At 38.9% G+C, this 23,545-nt stretch overlaps 1 protein-coding gene and 1 pseudogene across 2 annotated transcripts in view; one reads left to right on the top strand and one right to left on the bottom strand.

The window, feature by feature from the left end:
• The window catches only part of LOC111330203 (uncharacterized), a 39,807-nt gene that overhangs the window by 15,858 nt on the left and 404 nt on the right, over positions 1 to 23,545 (bottom strand). Inside the window, exons 2-4 of the mRNA XM_088744963.1 lie at positions 18,327 to 18,706; positions 14,642 to 15,663; positions 11,002 to 11,162 (exon numbers count right to left, since the gene is read on the bottom strand). Of these exons, the coding sequence (XP_088601089.1) occupies positions 11,002 to 11,162; positions 14,642 to 15,663; positions 18,327 to 18,391 (1,248 nt within the window). The 5' untranslated portion in view covers positions 18,392 to 18,706. The remainder of the gene's footprint in view (positions 1 to 11,001; positions 11,163 to 14,641; positions 15,664 to 18,326; positions 18,707 to 23,545) is intronic.
• Positions 19,082 to 22,142, top strand: LOC148716139 (uncharacterized; annotated as a pseudogene). Its single transcript, XR_015995307.1, has 7 exons — positions 19,082 to 19,786; positions 20,117 to 20,249; positions 20,416 to 20,556; positions 20,949 to 21,028; positions 21,173 to 21,351; positions 21,565 to 21,863; positions 22,072 to 22,142. The product of XR_015995307.1 is annotated as an uncharacterized LOC148716139 (transcript).

Below are 23,545 nucleotides of genomic sequence, written 5' to 3'. Positions count from 1 at the left end.
CGTTAAACGGTTGAAAATAAACAGTTTGTAAACGGATAATAAACGGGTAGTAAGAGTGTTTAAACGGTTTGCATATCCATTTAAACGGATAGTCTAAAGCGTTAAACGGTAGAGCAAAGTCCAAAAACGGATTCCGTCGACCGTTAAACGGCCGAGAAAAAAAAAATAAACGGATGGCTTAAAACGTTAAACGGTTGAATAGGATCTATTAATGGATAGCCTAAAACGAAAAACGGATGGACAAAAACCTTGAACGGATCAGGAGGGCTATAGAACAGCGGGATAAGCCATGCACGTACCTAACAGAAACCGTTGCGAACAATTATACGAATAATATTGTTCTTGCGGAACACTGACGTTTCATGCTAAAATTATATTCGACTGACACCAGTAGAAAACGAAGTAAAATTAAATTACTAGCCTGCAATTAAGCTATCCACTGGCGAGTAAAGCGAGCCGAGAGCGAGTCTCGCACTAGAGAGCTCGCAATTACGTTTGAAAATTTGCATAAAATATAATCAGAGGAAGCAATCTGTCAATCATACCATGCGGACTGAACATTCTCGACAAAAAAAAAATTCGAATTGAGAAGCAAAGTCTTTCTTTTTTTTTTTTTCATGTTCCTACATTGTTTCTTCTACATATTGACCGAAATGAAATCGCACTATCAAGTGAAAAACCTTAAGAAATGGATTATACGTAGGTAAAAGTAGCCGCCGATTTTGTAGATTTCACCGTCGGTTAACTATGGAAACAATTTTGCTTACGCAACTTTCTTTCGCTAATGTTTCATCTAGCGTTCGATTTCGTAAAGTAATTTGTAATTATAGCTTTTATAAAGCCATTTTCGTTTCCTTTCAATCGATGGAAATAAAAGATGAGAAACCCAATGGCCACCGATTCGGTAAATAGTTTTGCCGTACAAGTCTATCGAAATAAATTTGCATAAGCATGAAAACAAATCTCGCTCTTCTCGTGTTACTTAACGAATATCATTCCGTTTTCGTAAGGTAATGCGAGCTCTCGTGTCTCAATATCTGAGTGAGAATTCTTCTAATCGAAGACCTTCTCATACCAGAGATTTGCAAACAGTAAGTTGTAGCGAAGACCAACATAGCCGCTCGATCGAAGCGTGATTGATTTTCAACGGGTGCTTCTTGGGACTGTTTTATACCGTTGCTCTTCAAAAACGTTGAACGGATGCAAGTAACTGTTAAACGGATGGATTTTTTTTTTAAAACGGATAGGTTAACCGTTTAAACGTTTTGTCGAAAACGTTAAACGGATGAGCAAAGCGTTTAAACGGATGAAGAAAGCATTTAAACGCTTTGACGATCCGTTTTAAACGGATAATAAACGGATAGTAAACGGATTATTTCGTTAAACGGTAAAGCGTTAGTGTACGAAATCCTGTGCCCGGTCACGTCATGTCACAACTCGCTACCGTGGCTAACCGGGGTAAGTTGCAGCGTCTGTTTCGTGGAAAACATACCACCACACAGCTTTCTGATCTTCTCGTAAGCAACCTTGGTCATATTTGCTGATGGGAATTGGAATGAATCAACAAAATTCTGCTCACCTTGTAGAAAACTGCGAAGAAGGAAATTACAGAATGCTTAACTCCAATCTTTCCACTTCAAATGACATCCTTACTCCACTTCCTGCGCGTGCATGGTTACTACATCACGGGCGACGAACCGGAAAAAAATGGTCCGAGATGAGTGGTCAGCGGTGAAATAGCTTTAATAAATCATGTAGAGACAAATCATTTGTAGTTGTTGCATTTAACTGTCGTGGTATCAATCCCGAAATGTTAACGATAAACATTGCTAAACTAGACGCATACTGTAGCTGCGTGAACTCAGGCTTTCAATATCACACATCTAGAGTTATCTTTAGGGTTCTGCTGTCATGCAATTTTGTCATTCCTGGTCATGAGTGAGTCTACTTTTGTTTATTTTTGTCTGCTGGAGTGTAATGAATGTTGTTATGGTTCTAGACAGCAATCAAAATAATATATTACCATAGAAGAGTAGGTTCCTACAGATGGCAAAGGTTGAAATTCAAGGACTTTTCAATGACTTTGAAGGCCAAGTTTTAGAAAATTGAAGGACCACTTTTAGAAAGGTTTGCATAAGTGATTTTAAAATTATTTAATATTATTTCTCAGCTTTTCCATGAAAGTACTGTAATTTTCAACTTGAAAATATTATTGTTAAAGAAAAAGCATTGCAAAAATCAAGCCCTAGTCATCAAATTCAACTACTCTCAAGGCCTTGAATTTTTTATTTTTACATTCAAGCATCTTCAAGGACTTTTTAAGGCTTTTACAAACCTGAGTAGGCAATGTACAGTGTTTGCCTTTAACTGCAAGGTGATGGGAATTTTTTATCTATTACTGGTACCAAGTCATAGTTTATTGCCAAATGTTCACCCAAAGTGAGTTGTCAGAAATCATTAGATTGAAGCAGTATTACTGTTCAGTAGTTTATAGTTTTTAAAAGAAAAATCTCTGAATATTGAATATTGCTGATGGCCGCAACAAGAGAAGCCACAGGTGGCACAGGCTCTTTCACATTGGATTATCATTTATTTACTTTCTGATCTAGTCAAGCGCGCGCTATTTACGTTTTTCGCGTTTTTAACATTCAAATGTAACGTAAGCCCTGACACGTATTTGTAACGTACCTTAATTTAAATTCAAATGTACAACAGTTAAATGCTCATTTGCAACTGTAGATGACATGAGAATGTCGAAACCTGTCTTGTAAATTTAAACTCAAAGTTGCTGTTTCTTTTTTGAGAGTTATTGTCACTCTGCTGTCTTTACGTCCTTTTGGTAAGATTATTATAGAGTTTGTACAGTGGTTTAGTTGGACATGCTTTTGAGCTCCGTAAATATAAAGTTGTGTGAAATAATCAAAGAACTAAAGTATTACCTTCATACAGGGTAGTCTGTGCTGTTCTTGTCGCGATTTGAGGCCGTTTTGCTGTGTTTCAGCTTAACGTCCTAGCACTACCAAATAAAAGGGAAGGTAGGAAAGCTCTGTCTCACACACGCTCGCCAAAATCGCTCGAAAAACACACTTTAATACTTCCCCTTGAATCGAAACTTGGCAGCACGAAAGCCAAATAGTTGCCCTTCAAGTTAAGCAAAACAAATCCTACAAAATTTGGGTTGTCTTGCAACCAACCCAGCGAAAATCTCAAATTGACCACCATTTCAACGCCATTAGAATGGCGCGTCAGTCAAATCCTGTGCAGTCAATCACTTACGAAGCGGCCAGCCTGAACACTAGCAAAACTAGGCCCAGCGGGTAGCCCCACGATAGGAATGATTAGTTAGAAATAAATACCAACCCACACGTGGAGGGAATATTTTGCAAAATAACTTGCTGTTTTGCTAAACATTGGCCACAGTTGACAATAGCCATTTAGTAAAATATTCCCTCCACGTGTGGGTTGGTATTTATTTCTGACTAATCATTCATATCGTGGGGCTACCCATTGGGCCTAGTTTTGCTAGTGTCCAGGCTGACCGTGTCGTAACGGACTTTTTGACTGCCCTGGATTTGACCGACGCGAATTTGAGATTTTCGCTGGGTTGGTTGCTCGACAACCCAACTTTTGTGGGATTTGTTTTGCTGAAATTGAAGGGCAACTATTTGACTTTCGTGCTGCCAAGTTTCGATTCAAGGGGAAGTATTTAAGAGTGTTTTTCGAGCGATTTTGGCGAGCGTGTGTGAGACAGAGCTTTCCTACCTTCCCTTTTATTTGGTAGTGCTAGGACGTTAAGCTGAAACACAGCAAAACGGCCTCAAATCGCGACAAGAACAGCACAGACCACTCTGTATGAAGGTAATACTTTAGTTCTTTGATCATTTCACACAACTTTATATTTACGGAGCTCAAAAGCAAGTCCAACTAAACCACTGTACAAACTCTATAATAATCCACTGTGAAAGAGCCTGTGACAGAGCCTGGGCTGCCTGTGGAGAAGCAGTGCTATTTGCAGTTTTAGTCCTTAAAGGCTATTGACTTTCATTAAATACCAAAAGAGAATACACATATTTTGACCTTTTGGTGGGTTTAAAAATACATGCCAAACAAAAAACTGAAAACCACATCAAAGACCGTTCACTATTATTTCTTACAAGATTTTCGAGAATTGAATTGCTGTCAACTGAATCAGACAATATTTCTTCACTGTAATCACTTATAGGATCTAAACTCACTTCAGTTCCACAAACATTAACAGTTTTTGGCAAATCATCTGACAGTAAAAAGTTGATTAAAGATGAATTATCATATAATCTTTTGCCACACTGAACAACATTAGAAAAGGTGTTTGAATTCCAATAACTACATGATTTCATTACAGAGTAGCAGAGTGAATAGACAGCCACAGCACAACTCACATTGAACTTTCTGGTTTCACAGGCATGACTCTGAAAAAGGGTACTATTTTAAACTTTATTAATTTTAACCCCTTTCACCTCAAATATCTCATTATGTATGCTCTGAAAATAATGTACTACGTTATTCAGTGATGATACTTCAAGCAGCACACATGTACCTTGAGGATGGCCTCTACCATAAATATCCCTTGCATGAGAATCAAATATTTTCAAGCCCACATTACCAATACAATAGATAGCAACTACAGTACATCCTGTTGTCAAGACAAAATTGTTGAAATTTTCAGATATAAGTGATTGAAAGGCTCTATCTAAGGAGGTACAGTACTGATATCCTTCTATTGTAGCTTCTCGATGAATAGTACCAGTGTAGCTTTGAATCACATTATTGAAGTTTTTTGTCAGTCTTGAACACATTTAAAAGTGTGGTAATTCTGTCTGCATTAAAAATGATTGTCTGGTTAACTGACACAACCTTGAATACAACTGATTTCCAATATTAATTATTGACATGAGGGCATAACCTCATCGTAACACATTGTTGTCCTGAATTTTGTCCAAATACCAACTCATTAACTTGGCTTTATGGTGCTGTTATTGCTTTGCTAGGGTCAATGTACATTGGAGTAGGACCAGGGTTTTTCTCTATATCTGAACTCAGTTGAAATATACATTAGTATATTTTTTAGAGCTGAGCAAAGAGTTTTCAGCAATCTGATTGGTCGAGCTGTTCCTTATAAGACGCTATATAAACTGCTTCACGTGGTTTATATATAATGTTAAACTAAAATGTTACTAAAATGTTATGATTTTAGAAATTTCTGTTGTTCAGCTCTGAAGTTATACTAAAACAGTTATTTGCCTCAGGTTCGGTGAATATTGTCAAATAATCCCCTTGACTTCGTCTAGGGGATTATTCGATGATATTCACCTCGCCTTCGGCGAATAATTGTTAAATAGTTTGATACGTGTGTCTGACTCTTAGGAGTCTATTACGAGAAAACATTGATAAATACCGACTTGCTCTCTACTTTAATTTAATTATCCTTTGATATACCCTCACCGAACAATTCAACAAATACTTCTTCTCATGTTGTGTAACTTAATTTAATCTTACCCTCTTCGCATCAAGCTTACAAACATTCTTTGTAACTCTTCTACCCTTCACATAACGACTTAGCCAAGAGGACTTCGGCATTTTTGGACGAATACGCTCATAAACAAATTCCTTCAGTTTTCTTTCCTTTCTTCTGAGACGTTTCAGAGTAGCTTCTGATATTCTACTGGTTTCCCGATCACCTCTAAATAAACGGTTGTGTTTACATGTAAACATGATAAGACAGCTCGTTTCGCTCGGTATTTCTCGATAGAAGGTTCACTCGTAAAGTTCGCGGACCGACCCGTTCCCAAAACGCTCCATAAGTTTTAGTGTGGGTCTACCGCGAACAGTGTGTGACTTTGTACATATATTGAGCGTAATAGCCATCGAATTTCTTTCTTAAACCACACGCTCCAGGGTTCATTTTGCGCATGCGCGTACACTTCACGCATGCGCTGTAGCGGAACTGCGTCTGAACGCAAAAAAAACAAACAAACAAACAAACAAAAAAAGAACGAAGCCGAACTTATACAGCGGGCGTTTCCTTCGGAAAGCCCGAGTAATAACAAGTTGAGCAATTTTTCAAAAGCGTCGACTATACAAATATCTTTCACTGCTCTAATAAGCAACGAAGACATCGGGAAAGGCATCAGAAAATGATATTTTTGTTTGGTAACTTCCCACGGGACGAAAGAAAGTATCGTGACTTCGGTTGTCCAAGGCGTTAATCACAGCTGGCGTGCTTTTCACTTGATTTTTGCAATCGCTGATTTTTTTTCCGGGAAATGAAAGCTAGGGAACCCTACAAAAATTGAATTCTCGACCTGAATGATCTTTGAGTCTTTTATAAATTTGTATCCTCACAATAATCATCTTTATTGAGGAAACTTTTTCATAACAGATATGGTTTTCAAAAAGGACCTCGAAACTAGATATATATAGTAGAAACAAAAAAGCAATAAAATTGCAAAGGGATTTAAAGGATACAAAAAATGCATAAAAAATTAAAAATTAAAAATATATTAAAAATAAGTATAAATAAAAATTAAACGTAAGTAGCTATATTAAAAACTTAAAAACATCACGTCTAAAACTAGTGACATTCTTTGAGTCTTTGATCGTCTGACTGAGGGAGTTAAAATCGGAAACGGCATGATATTGTGATCTTTGCTTCCCCCAATTTCTTTTGACACGTGGTAATCTAAAATTGCCTTTGTTACGTGTATTATGCCTATGAAGTACGTCCTCAGGCTAAGATGAAAAACTTTCATAACAAAAGTTCTATTAGCTGAAGTTCTCTTACCTCATCTTATGTATAAAAAATCGCCTCCATTCCATGTGAAAATATGCAAGGCGGAAAACTCAGAGCTTCGAGAAACAGCCAAATTAAGGCTAATGTGTTTACCATCCCTCAAATGTTTCTGATAAAAAAAGACCGCTCGTTTTAGGAGACCTTCTCAAAACAACCGGTACCGTATGTCAAAATAATTATGTTTTCCGTTCAAAATTTTTCTTTCTATTCACTTTAACAGATGCACTTGAGATGAAAACTAAACGTTCGAATCGAACAAAAATAAAACATTTTGAATTTTGGGATGTTCTTTCATATTGTTGGCTCCATCACGTTACGATTTTGGACCAGTGACACTCCCGAATATAAAGTTTGATTGATTACCAAGAACTGTCTTCGTTATCCTAGTAGATTAAGGTCTCAACATTGTGTAAGCGTCTCTGCGAAAGGCACTTTCAGCAAACTTGCGCGGAAAAACTGGCCACAGCTATCGCACCCGAGCCAATCCGAATGGGGAGATTCATTCTTACAGGTTGTGGACTTTTCCGGAGCGATTAAAAAATCATTTAGATCGGGAACTCAATTTTTGTAGAGTTCTCTAGCTTTCAATTCCCGGAAAAAAAAAGTAGAGATTGCAAAAATCAAGTGAAAAGCACGCCAGCTGTGATTAACGCTTTGGACAACTGAAGTCACGTTACTTTCCTTTCGTCGCGTGGCAAGTTACCAAACTAAAATATTATTTTTTGATGCCTTTCCCAATGCCTTCGTTGCTTATTAGAGCAGTGAAAGATATTTCTATAGTCGACGCTTTTGAAAAATTGCTTAACTTGTTATTTAGCAAAGTTTATTGTTAGCATTTCGGGATTGATACCACGACTGTTTAATACAACAACTACAAATGATTTGTCTCTACTTGATTAAAGCTATTTCACCGCTGACCACTCATATCTCGGACCATTTTTCTTGCCCCGCTCGTCGCTCGTGAAGTAGTAACTGCACGTAAATATGGCGGTGTGTGCACGAAAGCGAGGCTTTTCGGTAGAGACCGTGGCTAAGGGCAAAACCCGTTGATCGTTTCTCTGTGCGAGTGCGAGCCGTTTACAATTTGTTGAAGGGTTTTTTCCGAAGATATTCCCAAAGCACACATACAGGTACGGAAAGAATTGCTCATCAATCTTCTTTAAAATACTTAGGGGCATTTCATGGTCAGTAGACTCATTCCGTTTTCTTTGCGAAGCCTTTTGTAATGCAAATGTTCGAACACGGGCGCCATCGCCAATCGGGAAGTTTTATACCGTGGACGAACCTCTATATAACGAAGTCCTCGGTATTACGAACGATACTTCAGCCCGGCTTCAGTCGGTTACAGTAAAATGTCTCCTACAGAACCTCGATATAACGAACCCTCGATATCACGGCTGAAAGTTTCGAAAGAAACTGTGGTGCTGCGTCGGTGGGGGTAACAAGGTAATATCAACTAAGTTGAAATTGTAAATTGGCCACCGTAACGAGTTCAAAAGGTGACGTTTCGAGCGTTAGCCCTTCGTCCTTCGCTCTGACGAAGGGCTAACACTCGAAGCGTCCGCTTTTTAACTCGTTACGGTGGCCAATTTACAATTTCAACTTAGTTGATGTTACCTCGATAGAGCGAACCAATTTCCCCATTCCCTTGGCACTTCGTTAAATAGAGGTTCCACTGCATTAGGAGTTCCACGACTAGAGTCGCTTACAATTGCTAGTAGGTTCTCTATTTTCTGTATTTCCTAGGATATGCTTGTAAATATATCAAGGCGTAAAAGAAATACGGGTATAGCGACGATTTAAGACATAGTTATGTTGTAAATGTTAGCTTTCCTGTTCCATGTGTAGGCCTAAGCGAAGGAAATACGTAAATTGTAATGAATGTCACTTTGTCTGATAAACCTTTAAACTTCTGTAAACTGTGGCTTATGCAGTTTTCTTTTCAGTGTTTTTATATTGAACACCGATTTACCACTTTCTTTTTCGTCGTAATCCCAGTGAAGTCTGCCCGATAATTGTTGTGTACCGATGTGTTGTAAATATGCGTTATCAACCAAGCATGTGCGGTCAACATGGCTAAAAAGTGGCCGAGTTCTTTTTTTGCATTTTTAAGGACCGAGACAAAGTCAAGGTCCATTTAAATGCGAGAAAAGAACTCGGCCAATATCCAGCCATCTTGACCGAACAGGCTTGGTTAATAACGGATTTATTATAACCCAAAAAGATTTCGCTTTAATAAGAATTAGGAATGACTTGTTTACTTCGAGAGCCTGGAAAGCAAGCCAACTTTGTTTGTACCACAACAAACACACAAGAGTCGTTTCTATTTCTTTGTTTTGACTATCTCCTGCCACTTTTTGCGTTTCCATCGCTGAAATTGTCCAAGAATTGCGAACGTAATTCTAATTCTATCTTTTTCATGCGCGGGATCAATGCGGGCAAGATGTAGCCAATCAGAACACAGGATTTGCTTCATCTTACCCATGGGCGCTGCAAGCAACGTAATAAGACAGGTTATTACATCACGTGCAGTGACTTTCAAATCACTGAGTGAACAGAAATATGTTCACTTCACTTTAAGTACTCGCATTTTCGCCACCATATTTGCAATTGGTGTATTGAGCTCAAGGCCGCCAAGAAAACATTTGCACATGATATCAAGGCTATTTGTGCCATATAACCAGCCAGTCCGCCAGGGTTGTGCCTAAATCGTACTGGCTAGAGGTAAGTCCGTGGAGCACTAGTGACAAGTTTCCGAGTCAGGCAATTATTTTTTGGCTATTACAATATGGCGGACTTTTCCAATAACAAAATGCAAAGCAAACCGTGGTAAAAATTTGAGCAAAGTTGACTAAATATTCAGGCTGTACCTCTAGCCGGTAGCACTTTCTAAGCCTCCTGAGATCCTACCGGCTTGAGGTACAAGACAATAGAAATTTCATTTTGGGGATCTTTCTAGCCAGTAGCACGATGAAAAGGGCTTTACAGTTGCGATACTATTCGTAAGTTTTGTTTGCCGTTGCAAGCATAGGTCCTTGCGGTTACAGTGTTAAGCTAAAACTCTGCTGGATCGAACAAGAAACTTGAGAACGACGAGAATGAAGGGAACAGCCATACAAAGTTTTTAGCGAAATTTCCTTGATTTAACCTCCACAATGTATTATTGACATGGTAAGTATGTGATAATGTTCGAATCTGGTTCAATCACGTGTTACTGGAATAATAGTCTACCATGTTGTAATGGCCGACAAATAATTGCCTGACTCGGAAACTTGTCACTAGTACTCCACGGACGTACCTCTAGCCAGTGGGATCGTCCGGCCTGTCCACCAGTCCAAAATGGCGCCCAATGCCTGAAATCGCCGATGGATCACAATCAATCCCCTCGGGACTGGTCCATAAAACCCTCGAGAGTGATTTCCATAAAAAAGACACGATTAGTGTGCATTCTCTTTCGTCGAACGCAATAAATACCGCAGGCCCTGACAAAGTGTGGGGAAATCTCACACAAAAATGGACATGATAAGGCTATCAAATAACAGTTCTTGCAGGGAATATCCATTATATTTACAAACTCTTAAACATGAAGGCGCGCTATAAAAGGAGAGGTGCCTTAGGTACCTCTGGATCAGTTGTCAATCAACCGTCGTGTGATGTAGAACTCTTAAGAGTGAAGTCAGCTTGAGCTATAGCTAATCCAAAGCAGTGAAGAGCGGGCGCATTCCTCAAAATTGTTTTATGTTTTCATCACAATACAAGAATTTTTGAGATTTGTATTTCCTTTCTCTAATGGAAACTGTCTTTATTTGTGGCGGTAAATTTGAAATCGAAGTAGGTGGTTCGCACGTTACATCATTGCCACCATACTGGTGGAAGTAAACATCTCATTAGCTCCTTTTGTTCGTCTACCAGGCACCTAAGGGACCTCTCCTTTTATAGCGCGCCTTCGTGTTTAAGATATATAATCTTGAGCTATCCTTACTACTCATATGTTTGAACAGTGTGTTCCAATTACACAGATGTTTACTGAAAGTTACACCCAATAGTGTGGGTTCTTTCTTCCTTTCAAGTATGGTGTTTTACAGAAATTTGCCTTCTCATGTTTCATTTAAGGATGTTACACCCCTGAAATAGCAATTTTAAGTGATGTATCTTTCATACTGTGCTCTCACCTCATTTTCTCCAAATCTCGTTTTCATCCATCCAAAGTATTTACTGGTGCTTTGTTTCAAATGGCTCCAGAATTCCTTCCACTTTCCTTCGCGCACAAGTTTCCACTGGGTAGTGTTCGGCTTATCTACAGAATACTCTGCCACTCTTTCTTTGTAGTCGGCTATGCAATTCACAGCAACTTATTAACTCGAGCTGAAGTATGTGATTTATTCATCTAACGGATAAACTGTGAATAGCCCATTTCCGAATCACCCTTGGCCTCATTTTCAAAACGAGTCCTGGTGCTCATCCTTTCATATGATAATAAGTTTTCATTCACATGCAAATTAAACTCATTTTCACAAGAATGGTTGAGCACCAGGCCTCGTTTTGAAAATGAGGCCAATGGTAATTCGGAAATGGGCCATTCAGATAGCTTCCTTTATGTTTTATACGTATGATGCACGATCCTCGCAGTAGAGAGCGCTATTTATACAATAGCGAAAATCAGACCTGAAAAAAATCAGGCCTGTACGGGATTCGAACCACTGACCTCTGCGATACTAGTGCAGCGCTCTACCAATTGAGCTAACAAGCCAACTGGGAGCAGGCCGTTAAGTTGCTTCGTAATAAACCCGTGATGATAAATCAGATACAATGAATATATGAAGTTCATATATTTTGAACTGCGGTATTAGATACGTATGATGCACGATCCTCGCAGTAGAGAGCGCTATTTATGCAATAGCGAAAATCAGACCTGAAAAAATCAGGCCTGTACGGGATTCGAACCACTGACCTCTGCGATACTAGTGCAGCGCTCTACCAATTGAGCTAACAAGCCAACTGGGAGCAGGCCGTTAAGTTGATTCGTAATAAACCCGTGATGATAAATCAGATACAGTGAATATATGAAGTTCATATATTTTGAACTGCGGTATTAGATACGTATAGGCCTGATTTTTTTCAGGTCTGATTTTCGCTATTGCATAAATAGCGCTCCCTACTGCGAGGATCGTGCATCATACGTATCTAATACCGCAGTTCAAAATATATGAACTTCATATATTCATTGTATATTTATGTTTTATGTTGGCTACGCCACAGGCAGCCCAAGCGTGCTGTGTGTGATTTTGGGGTCTAAAGGTCATTAATGTAAATACCTAATGTATTAAAGGAAGGATTCTCGGTTATGCGCATGAGTGAGAGATGAGGCAGCTTCATTGTTTATTAGCCAGTCAGAGAATAAAGGTAAAGATAGACTGGCACGGATTCCCTTGGTGGCTTTTGTGGTCGCGTTGCATTATCACCTTCCAATTGTTTTTTTGCTCTCACAAGTGTGTCGTAAGGGATTTCCCCTTTTTTAAGAGATGGTCGGATGTTACATAGATATTGTTTTCAGCAAGGGCTGATTGTGTATCTAGGCGGATTGGGAGTTTGTGAAAGCCATTTCTTAGTCATGTCATCAATAGGGGGTTTAAGAAAGGATGAAAGCGATGCCGGCCGTGGACAACGCCGCTTAAAAAATAAACTTATATTTTAACCACGGAGTCTTGCGATACTCTAAAGTTTGTTTCTCATGGTCAAAATGAAACTGAGATTGGAACACAGCCTTAAATAAGAAAAAAATTTTAAAATCAGCCGTCGACGTTCATGTTCTCCAGAAAATGCAAAGTTTGGTCCTTTCACGTTGCTGTTTTGCAGAGAGCACAAAGAAATCTATAAAGATTTATAACGCATGTGCACAGCCATTGTTCTGCTCATTAAACCTTTTGTTTTGTGACGTTCGCCTTGCCTTTGCCGTCGTAGTTTTATTAAACTCCCTAATGTCTTTACTCTGACGCCTTTGGTTAGTGATCTCATTAACCCTTTCCTACATATTTTTTACGATCGGTGCTTTGAGAGGTTTGTAGTGAACTCTGTTGTCGAGTCGCACTGTGGCCTCTTCTTTTTTTTTTCTGTCTTATTCCTGATGGCTGTTGTTGTGTTGCTTTTTAGAGGGTTTAAAGCAGAGATGTTTTTCAACTCTTTTGAAGCCATGACCTCATTGCGTTACAAATTGTTTTATGGCCTTGGATACAGTAATCTCTGAAAGTTGTGTTTACTTATGACATTTTCCAAGTAGTTCTCAGGGGCAATAGAATGCTTAACTGGTGGCTTCCAGTTAAATATGAAACAAATGTGGTTCTTTGTTTTGTCCGTGAAAGGTGTATTGGAGGCGCATTCATCTTGCACAGACATTTTGCAAGAGTTGGCCTGATTTTACAGCCATTTGTCACTGATGTGGGAATGAATTTGAGAGCCTTTGATAGCATGCTGACTTTGGCTGTCAGAAATTTGATAATGCAACGCGACCACATAAGCCAGATAGGGTGTCCGTACAAGTCTGTCTTTACCTTTATTCTCAAAATTTCTACGAAATCTTGAAAATTAGCACTTAAAAAATACGCTAAAATATAGTTCGATGATCAAACAACTCAACAACCACTGTCAGATGGAAGGATGTCCAAATCTTACAGCGAGTCCAGGTCAACTGCTCAAGCGACATCACATATTAATTTAGCGACCAAAGGCTGTCACGCCGCGCATGCGCTGAACCATGATTTCGTGCCTGTAAGATTGAATTGTAAGTGAAAGTATTTGCTGTAAAGATAACAGAAATATGCATTACGCATCACTACAAAGCAATTATGTCGGAAGGGGTGGTAATGGAGCACCTCTCAGGTCATGTTACTGACCTCTATTTTTGTATAGTGGCACAACACGCAGTACAAAGAAAGTCAACAAAATAACGTCAAAACGACTGGAAATGACAAGGCGACTAAGGAATAAAGGTAAGGAGACTTAACATGTTATATTTCTCGCTTTCATTATCCTTTGTATTCTGCTTTTTTTAAAATATTATTATTATTGTTCTTAATTTTTTACCAGGTATTCCTGTTAATGACCTTTGGACCCCAAAATCACACAGTAAGCCTGTGGTTAGGTATATGCTTACAGATTTGATCACAAGAGAACTGCCTTTCACTTAAAATAACATGACTTCAAGCACTTAATTAATCAAATACATAAAAGAGCAGATCCGTTCAGTCTCTTCAAATATTACATAAAATTTGTCATAAATCATGTTTTTCATTTCTCTGAACAACTAGTCCAACAATTGAGTGTTTTCTACCGTGACAGCCTTTTGTCCCTAATCTTAGATTTTGTAAACAAAGCCTGGGGCAACAGCCTTTAGAAATACATATCCGATGACTCCTCTTGGTTCAGTTCCAACACGTCATCGTTTTGCGAATCTGATCAAGTGTCTTCAGTTTCAATTTTGTCCCATTTTAGGTAATTTTTTTTTAGGGCCTTGCCTCTGCATTTCCACATTGTTATCGATTTGGATGTTGGAACTACGCAGGCAAACTTTCGCATGTGTGCATTTACTCAGAACGTATCCAACATATCCTTCGTAAAAATTTAAATTGAAATGAAAATGAAAAACAAAACGAAAAAAACAAAAACAAAAATAAAAAGCTGAGGGAAAAGGAAAGAAAAGAAAAAAAGAAAGAGACTAAAAATATTTGGGGCGATTAATAAGCGTTTATGTAGGAGAAAAAGGAAAATATCCTGGAAGCAGAGTATATAGTTAGAAAAAAAGATCAACAAGCTGACCTCCAACTGAAGAGCAGATGTCTTGCCTCAAACCATAAACTTCTTGGGCTATGGCCTTGACTTCTCTTCCAAGATGAACTTTAATGTCTCGGGCTTCCTCTCGAACCTCTTTTCTCAAGTCCTGCACTTCTTGGGTTGTGGCTTTGACTTCTCCTCCAAGATGATCTTTAATGTCTCGGGCTTCCTCTCGAACCTCTTTTCTCAAGCCCTGTACTTCTTGTGTTGTGGCTTTGACTTCTCCTCCAAGACGATCTTTAATGTCTCGGGTTTCCACGTAAATTGCTTTCTCCACATGCTTCACTGAACAATCTAAATTGTTCATAAATTCCTTTATTTCTGTGTCATTCTGGTAGAGTTGCCACAATTCCTGCTCATATCTCTTGTCTGCCTCAGTGATGGGATCTTGCAAGAATCTTTCTATTGCATTCTGCCATTCTTTTGACTTTGTAGAGCTAATCTGACCCGCAATTCTTACCAGAGCCCCGCTGATTTCTCTCCAAAGAACTACAAAGCAATCATCTGCTATTTCCATGTTTTCGTTCACATGACCGTATATCGAATTGCGAAAGTACTTAATTCTCGCCAAATCGGCTTCAAAGGTGTAGTCTTTACTTGCCGGTAGCGCATCCCAGCCTGTGACAGGAGGGGTGAAGCTGCATATGTTTCTCAGCAACCGGAAAAGGAGAGTTATATCAAAATCTGTTGACTTTCCGTACATCCCTGGGGAAGGGTACAGGCAGTCCCACTGTGGTTTGGTGAGTTTTGCAGCCCTAAGTCGCTTCTCTGTGGATTGATTCTGAAGTATTTTGGGAAGATTACTTGGAGGACATTCATCGTCAAACACCTCCCTCAATAGCACAGTACCTCCACTTATCAATAGCCGAGCTATCCTTAGAAAGTTATCTTTCTCTTTCGAACAGCAAAGCACCCTGTCTGGGTCCAGAGAGGCAGCCATTTTCAATGGAAACGGCAAAAGATTGCAGTGATTATAATCAAGTTTTTCCTTTCCTCTATCGCTAACACTGCCAAATGCAACAATGAAGTTTAAGATTAATGTCATCACAATATCATAGCCTTGACTGCATTTTCAGAGTCGCCTACATGAATGAAAAATTTATACAAAATACATGCACTTACAAACTGAGTGGATAGGCTAGTCAGGTAAATATTTAGCTTGACGTCAGATGGTGTGCGCACTCTGATTACATTGCAGTGTGATAACGTTATTTTCAATATGGCGTTAAAAGCAGGAGAAATCGGCAGATTTTGACTGAACATTCCTTAAAAGTTAGGCCGTTTCTTTTTCCGTTCACTACAGGTGAATATAATTTGATATATTCTGAATATATCAACATAATTATGTTCACTACTGGTGAACATAATTATATTCACTATAATTATATTCACTACAGGTGAATATAATTTGATATATTCTGAATGCACAGAAGTATTTTTTGTACGTATTTGTTGCGTGTTCTATCCGGCTCTCAGGGACAAACGCAAACAGTTATTTAGCATGTAATTTGAGACCTGTTCTTCGAGAAGGTCAAATTCGTTGTACGCCGTTGTTTGAAGCCTTTCAAAGATTTATATCGCCACTCTAATCCATCTTTAACAGCTCTGATCAAACGCACTCAAATGCGCTCCAACGGTAGAAATGTTTTATGCATTTTAAGTGATAGTGTTTGAGACCCTTTCATTGAGCGGAAAGGTCTCCTACCATTCGCTAGCGCTTTTCAATCTTCCACCCTCACCTATTAGGACAATTCTTAATGACTTTCCTTTGCGATGTGATAATGAGGGTCAGTTGTGAAGTGTCATTTCCTCCTCTGTATGTTCTTGAAGTTTGGCAAAGCCGAATGAGATTGTCTTACAAAAGGCAATATTTTCTTCCATGCGCGAGCTATTTTCTTTGTTTAAAGTATACTTCTCTCCTCAGTGCAGAAATAACTCGAGAGATACATTTCTCAAAACCCTTATCTAGGTTTCCTCTATTCTTGAAGGGTATTTTGAAATTCTGTACGTTTTAACTAGACGTGGAGCAGGACAAATTCGTTCTTAGGAGGCAGGGGCTTCTTTTACAAATCCCGTTTTGACGCATGGTGGAAAAAGTTCGTGTATTACAGGGTCTCTGTCACTTTAATATGCATTTGCCTGTCAAGGGTCAATTCCCAGCCTGTAAAATGCAAAAGAGCCAAATTGACCCCAAAAGCTGAATTGGCCCCAATTTCTCGAGGGCCAGTTTAGCCCATTAAGGTTCGTTTTGGACTATTTTAGCCAAAACGGGTGGGACAGGTACCATGGTGGAGAAAGTTCATGCATTACAAGGCTCTGTCTCTTAAATATGCGTTTGCCTGTCAAGGGTCAATTCCCAGCCTGCAAAATGAAAATAGCCAAATTGAAACCAAAAGCCAAATTGGCTCCAATTTCTCAGGGGCCCAATGTGGTCCATTAAGGTTTGTTTTGGACTACTTGAGCCAAGACGGGTGGGACAGGTACCATTTCGACTCCTCCAAAATCTGAATTGGCCCCTATGAATTCTACTTTGGAACTTTTTCTCAATTTGGCCCTTCCGGGAGCCAAGTAGGATTTACCAAAAGGTGCAATAATTGGACACACAGTGAATGAGGTCATTAGTTTTTGCTCAACTTTTGCTTTTGACATAAAAAGATGCATATCATTTTGTCATTTTTTCAGCCCTGTCAGTTTTAGAAAATCCCACAGGTGTGGACCATTTCAGCTTTTTGATGCCACTTGGCCTTGATTTCATGAGGGCATCTAGACTCGCTTTGGTTTGGATCTCATTCAGAATTTCTGTAGATACTCAACTTTGTACTGTGAACTTTTCAATGACTAAAATTGTTATAAAAGCGATTTCCCTCCATAATTCGTCCTTCTTTTTCTAGTTTGTCTTAGCAGCTCCTTCTTCTTATCTCATTAGTTGAACGAGCCTAGCAATACCTCGTGCATCAGACTCAATAACGAACTACAGTGAAGAGGTTGTTTCTTGGCTCCAATCGCATGGATTTTCTCCAGAGACTTTTGAGAGAATAGGTAAGCGAAAGAAATTTGCCTAACAACACATTTTATTGTAAATTTATGAACACAAACTTAACTCCTCCACTGATCTTTGTTCGTATCTTATCTTGCAAAAAAAAGGACGGTTTCGAGGGTGAAGATCTCCTTGGCATTGCTCAAGTTGTAGAAGAACTGATGCACTACTTTCCCTTAATAAAAGAGCGACTAAAATTCAAGAAATTGGTCTCGATGAACGCTGAACCTCATCGCTAGAAATGCGAGACAATGGCTATTGCGCAATCAAATTCGAGCCATCTGGCAGCCGGATCAGGATGCAAACATTTATAAGCGTTTGTATGGAACACGCAACTGAAAAGCGAATATCTCTTGAAGACGTACAGAAAGTAAAATTGTGCAACTGCAGCTTGGTAGGCTATTATACCACGAGGAAAAACATGTATAGATCATAATAAAGTAAATGAATTTCATGTATACTTGCGAACGTTTATGATCTACCATTCGCCCCCGCAAAATTTCTAAGGGTTTGTGTGACATTTAACGAAATAAAGCGAAATCATAGTCAATAAACTACGAATGCCGACGCTGGAGACACGATGGCAAAAATGTGCAAGTGGATATCGTAAACACATAAGACAAATTAACTTACTTGGACTCGTATAGTCCTCGTAGACTAGTTTTCATGTATACTTGCTCTGGTTGAAAACTGCTCATAAACCCGATCGACAAATTTCCCCTCTGATCCCTCGATAAAATCCCTAAAAATTGCTGAGTTCAAAATGCGATATCTCCGCCAAATGTGCTCCAAATTTGTTTCAAAATCCATCGTTGGAAGGCTCATCCATCCCTCGTTTTGGTGGTATAACAATCATTGTGGACAGCGGCCTTTTTTATAGGGGCATGTGCATTGCTTTTTTTGCCGGAGTTTTACAGCTGTTTCAGGCTTTGAACATGAGCCCGCTAGAAACCCAAAACAAAGGACACCGGCCAGCGGCCAGTGCCATTCCCGCGGACTTTTTAAATATTTATCTGCGAAAAAGGTATATGCAAACACTACAATGTCTGACAATCTGTCGTGGAAAGAAGAACTGCAAACAAAACTTCAAAATTCAAAAGAGCCATCACCTATACACTATATATTCGAACAACGGGCAGCTGGTTCATTTTTGTTATTAAAAATATCCCACAAGTTATTGCTCAAGTGGCGCGACCTGAAGAATGTATTTGCGGACGCATCGTTCATTGACCTTCTCCATCTGAGCACTACCTTTTTCCATTAAACCTGAAGCAGAAGGAGTGGAAAATTGCCTAAGAGCCATAGCTACGAAAGTATATGGCCAGGGGAAGGGGTTACGCGGAACCACAAGGGCCAATTTTCTTGAGAAGGAAAGGTCCATTAAGGTGTACCATCATGAGCTTGAGCATGGCAACAGTGTGATAAAAAATAGAGCAGCAAAATGCGAGGAAGAGAAAGAGCATCTGGAAGCGGAAATTCAAGGGCTTGAAAAACGATGCGAGGAACTCTTAGAAGAACTTCAGAGTGCTGAGGTTAGAATGCAGGACCTAGAGAATGAATCAGAGAAGGCAGTTGAAGAGAACAAACAGCTATCACAATACCTCGATTTCCTTGAGGACGTTATGATATGCACTAACTGCAGTGGAAACTTAAGAAACCATGACCGACCTATACACGGGGTTGGTAAACGCCAAGGGAACCGAAAGATAAAAGAAGTAAAAACCAGGGCTGCAATGGCCCTGTGGTTCTTGGAGTCATTTGGCTTAACACTTGAATCTGTCAAAGTCAAAGATAAGGATGGGAAAGCCACTGAACTTGGCCACGGAAAAGACAACGGAACGTCATTTCATGATCTCTCACAGGAAGGTCAAGACAATGTGTGCTCCCTTCTTTACATCATGGACAAGTTTTGTGTTGGGGATGCAGCTTACCATGAAGTATCAATGATTGTAGACGATGCCCCAAGAAGCTATTTGATCAAACAATGCAGAAGTGACTTGAACAAGATTTTTCACATATCAAAGACACCAGGAAAAAATGCAGGAGCCCAAATGAGCTTCAAAGAAGAGCTTCGAGTGCAAATTAAAAAGAAGGTATATATAGTTTAAATAAATAATCTTGCAAAAGCAGTTCCTAAAAAAGGAGCTTAGCCAATTGTTATGCCCACCCCTCTCTGTATGTCCTGCTATAGCTTCAGCAGCTCTGCTATAACACCTAAGCATGGTACTTAGACTTAGGTTTGTCAACAGTAAGTCTGGTGGAACTTACCTTTGGTAACACTAGTTATGACTGTTGCATAGTGTCACATAACAAGTCTTTCTTTCCCCCCCCCCCTCCCACACAAACTCTCATTTTGCTCCAAAAACATAATTATCTGCAAAATTGTAACTCTTGGCAAATTCTAACATTGCCTACTTTTCTAGAGAGAAAATGGTGACCTTGGAAAACAACAAGTCAAGATGTCTGGTAATGGTGCTAAAATATCATGGATAACAAATTTCATTGTTATCTCATTTGCCTTGCTATCTGATGGAGAGAAAGTAATGTCCTGCAAAGGTAGATGGATAGATACATTAGATAGATAGATACTTTATTAGGCACAGAATCCATAAAGCTAAGTCACTTATTTGCAATGAAGCTGTGCAAGGTAAATGTTGCCATGGAACTTTCAGTAAGCAGGAATGTTTTTACAAATCATGTAAAACTATATGCATTTTAACAGGAAATCACACAGTTGGAATTGTTTCTGGAAGTGAGGATTATGATACTCTGAATGCTTAAATTAATGAGCTGGTTAATGAAGGAGAAATTGAGGTGGATGGTCACGATACCTTTGGACTTCTATTTGTCTGGTGATTACAAGGTAAGGGAAAACATAATTTATATAATTATGGAAATCTTGCCATACATTGAAATAAGCACCCCAAACACTCCAACATGTTATATGGACTTAACAGTATATGTTGCACCCCTTTAACAAAATTTTTAAAATTGATGAGATTCAAGTGGCAAAGAAAACTAATCTAAATTGCTTATGCAACCAAGGAAATTACATGATTTCATGCCTGGGCTGCACACAGTATTGTATTCATTCAAGTATTAAAAGTGCATTCTTAAAATAAACACTGCTCCTGAATAAGCACTTACCACAATTACAGATTTAATAAGCACTAAATGCAGCACATATTCAAGTGAATGCAGTACTGTAATTTACAAATTATCAAGTGTTAATCAGTTATGAATTATATTGCTTAGTTCCTTCTTCTAGTTCTTGGGATGAACAGTGCATGTGCTGACTATGCCTGCATATACTGCAAAATACACAAGGATGCCCGGTAAAAACAAAAACTTACAATTAGCCATAATCATAGAACCTGCTTTCCTTTCTTATACAATAGATGTGTCTTAATGATGAAATATTCACTTCTTATTGAAACTGAACAAAAGTTTAAAATAACAAATTATGTTTATTTCAACAGCTGGGACACAACTAAGCCAGAAAACTATTACTGGATGGATGGGAATAGGAGAACGCTGGCTGAAAACAAAGATCTCGCCAATAAATCAAACAACTATGGATGCATTAGATCTGCTCTGCTAAAAATTCCAATTGAGAACGTAAGGGTGGACAAGCTTCACTTACTGCTTCGAGTTACAGGTACTTCATCCATATAGAATCAACGTGTATGTTAAAGTCCCTGGGATGTAGTCTTTTTAACCTTGTCCCCAGATTTCCCCTGGCTCACGAATAACAATCTGGGGAAAAGACTAAGTCCTTGCCGCACTCTAAGGAAACAGAACTTTTGGCTTAAATGTTTTGAAAATACTTTAAAAACTGAAAACGAAGAGGTATTTTTCTGTCTGTTTACAGATAGATTGGAGAAGAACATTCTCGACAATGCAATTGAGAAAGACAAGAAAGACAACCTTAACAAGGCACCATCGGCCAGAAAACACAAAACCATGCAAAAAACCATAGAGGCGATCAACAGTTGTGGGGTGAGCTTTAGTGTATGGGAGAAGCACAATGCTGATGGAATGCCAAGTGACTTGTATGATTGGACAAGCATGGTTGGGAATGAGAAGAAAAAAGTGCTCCGAAGCCTTCCTGATAAGTTCCCACAGATCCTTGATCCAGAACACTGTGATTCAATCACCAAAATATGGAAGGTGTTTTGTTTTTTTTGTTTGTTTTTTCAGCTAATAGCAGTTACATTTTCTCTGGTCTGACACAGTGGCATCATACAGAAGATACTTAGCTTGTCTCTTATCTTCAAACACATGATAAATTGCATACATTTGTCCTTTCGATTAGAGAGAATGATGTATGGTAATAAATTACAAACTAAAAACTTTGGCAATCCTTATATTTTTATAGGGTTTTGACAATGTATACCAAACATTATCAGCTTGGAAGCCAAGTCAAAATCGCATAGATTCCTTCTTTAAGGATGTAAGTTGAATTTTCTTCTCATTTTAACTCCTTTCAAGTAATTGCTAACATGGTTATGGTTTTAATTATGATAGTACAATTCCTAGGTTTGTACAGAAACTAATTTGTTGTTACTTAATTCTAAACAGGCAACAGAGTGGATAAAATTGTATCTATCACTTGGTGGAGAGGTCATTGGATATGAAAATGCTTCTGTCACCCCATACTTTCATATATTGGCCTACCACCTACCCCGATTCATCAGAGACGAGACCCCTTTTAAATCATTCACTGGCCAAGGAGTTGAAAAAATTAATGATACTGTACGCTCCATATACCACAACAAATGCAACAAGCATGATGCATGCAAAGAGGCAATGCTAGGCCTGAAAAGAATTGAACATCTTCAAGATGTTGAAAGGCAACCACACCAGTATACCAAAAAAAAAAAGATGAGTATTGGGAAGCTGACATCTTTGAGCAAAGAAGAAAGAGACCATGACTGTGTGTTGCCCCAACACAAGATGATGAACCACCAATTACTGAGGGTGATGTGGACACAATGACCATCCCTGAGCTAAAAACCAAACTCAAAGAAATGGGAATTGCTACCAAATGTAGGAGAGAAGACAAGCAAAGGGAAATTCTCAGGAAAGCTATTTCTGACAATACAAATGATTGATTTTTGATGATAGGGTTTTAAAATTGAAGCCAATACACTAATTCTAATTGAAGCTCTTGGAAATGTCCAATCTCTCATTGGAACTGGGCCAATTGGAGAGGCATTGATGATGAACAAAACAGTGGCCCTGCATTCTGTAATTAACTAGCATCACAATTTTGTAATATTGCATGCTTTCTTGCAAAAGTGTATTATCACTTTTTCAACTGGTGCTCGTGGTGCCTGCTTCAGCATTCCATTATCTTTAGTGTATTGAACCGGAGTCCAGCTTAAAAGGGATTTCATTTTCAAAGGGAAATCCACAGATTTACCCTGTCCATGGAGATCAAGGTAATACCACCAGCTCTCAGGAAGGGTGGTAAAACGGAAGAAGTCTTCTTTATTGTAAAGTTTGTATCCAGGGTGTTCAGATACAACCCCTCTATCTCTCCATAGATACCTCTGCACATCAAAGTCAATTTGTACATCTACAGGGGCAGAAGACTTCCCTTTCAAACTTCTTAGCATGGCATGGTAGAAGTTTCTTCCAGCCACCTCTAACCGGTAGCTATCCGGCTTGACAGGCTTTTTATAAGTTCTGAATTTTGAAATAAAATAAAACTACAAGCTTGTGGATGGTAAAACTGCATTTATTTCTGTATTACATTAACGGTTGTACATGGTAAACTCAGTGAAAAAAGGGAAATAAAAGACGAGAAGAAGGACATTGAGTAACTCAATCAGTTATATAAGGCAAAC

Source organism: Stylophora pistillata, chromosome 14 (assembly GCF_964205215.1).
Source record: "Stylophora pistillata chromosome 14, jaStyPist1.2, whole genome shotgun sequence".
Taxonomy (NCBI): Eukaryota; Metazoa; Cnidaria; class Anthozoa; order Scleractinia; family Pocilloporidae; genus Stylophora; species Stylophora pistillata.
The sequence above is the reverse complement of the archived record's forward strand: the minus strand, read 5'-3'. Positions and strand labels throughout refer to the sequence as shown.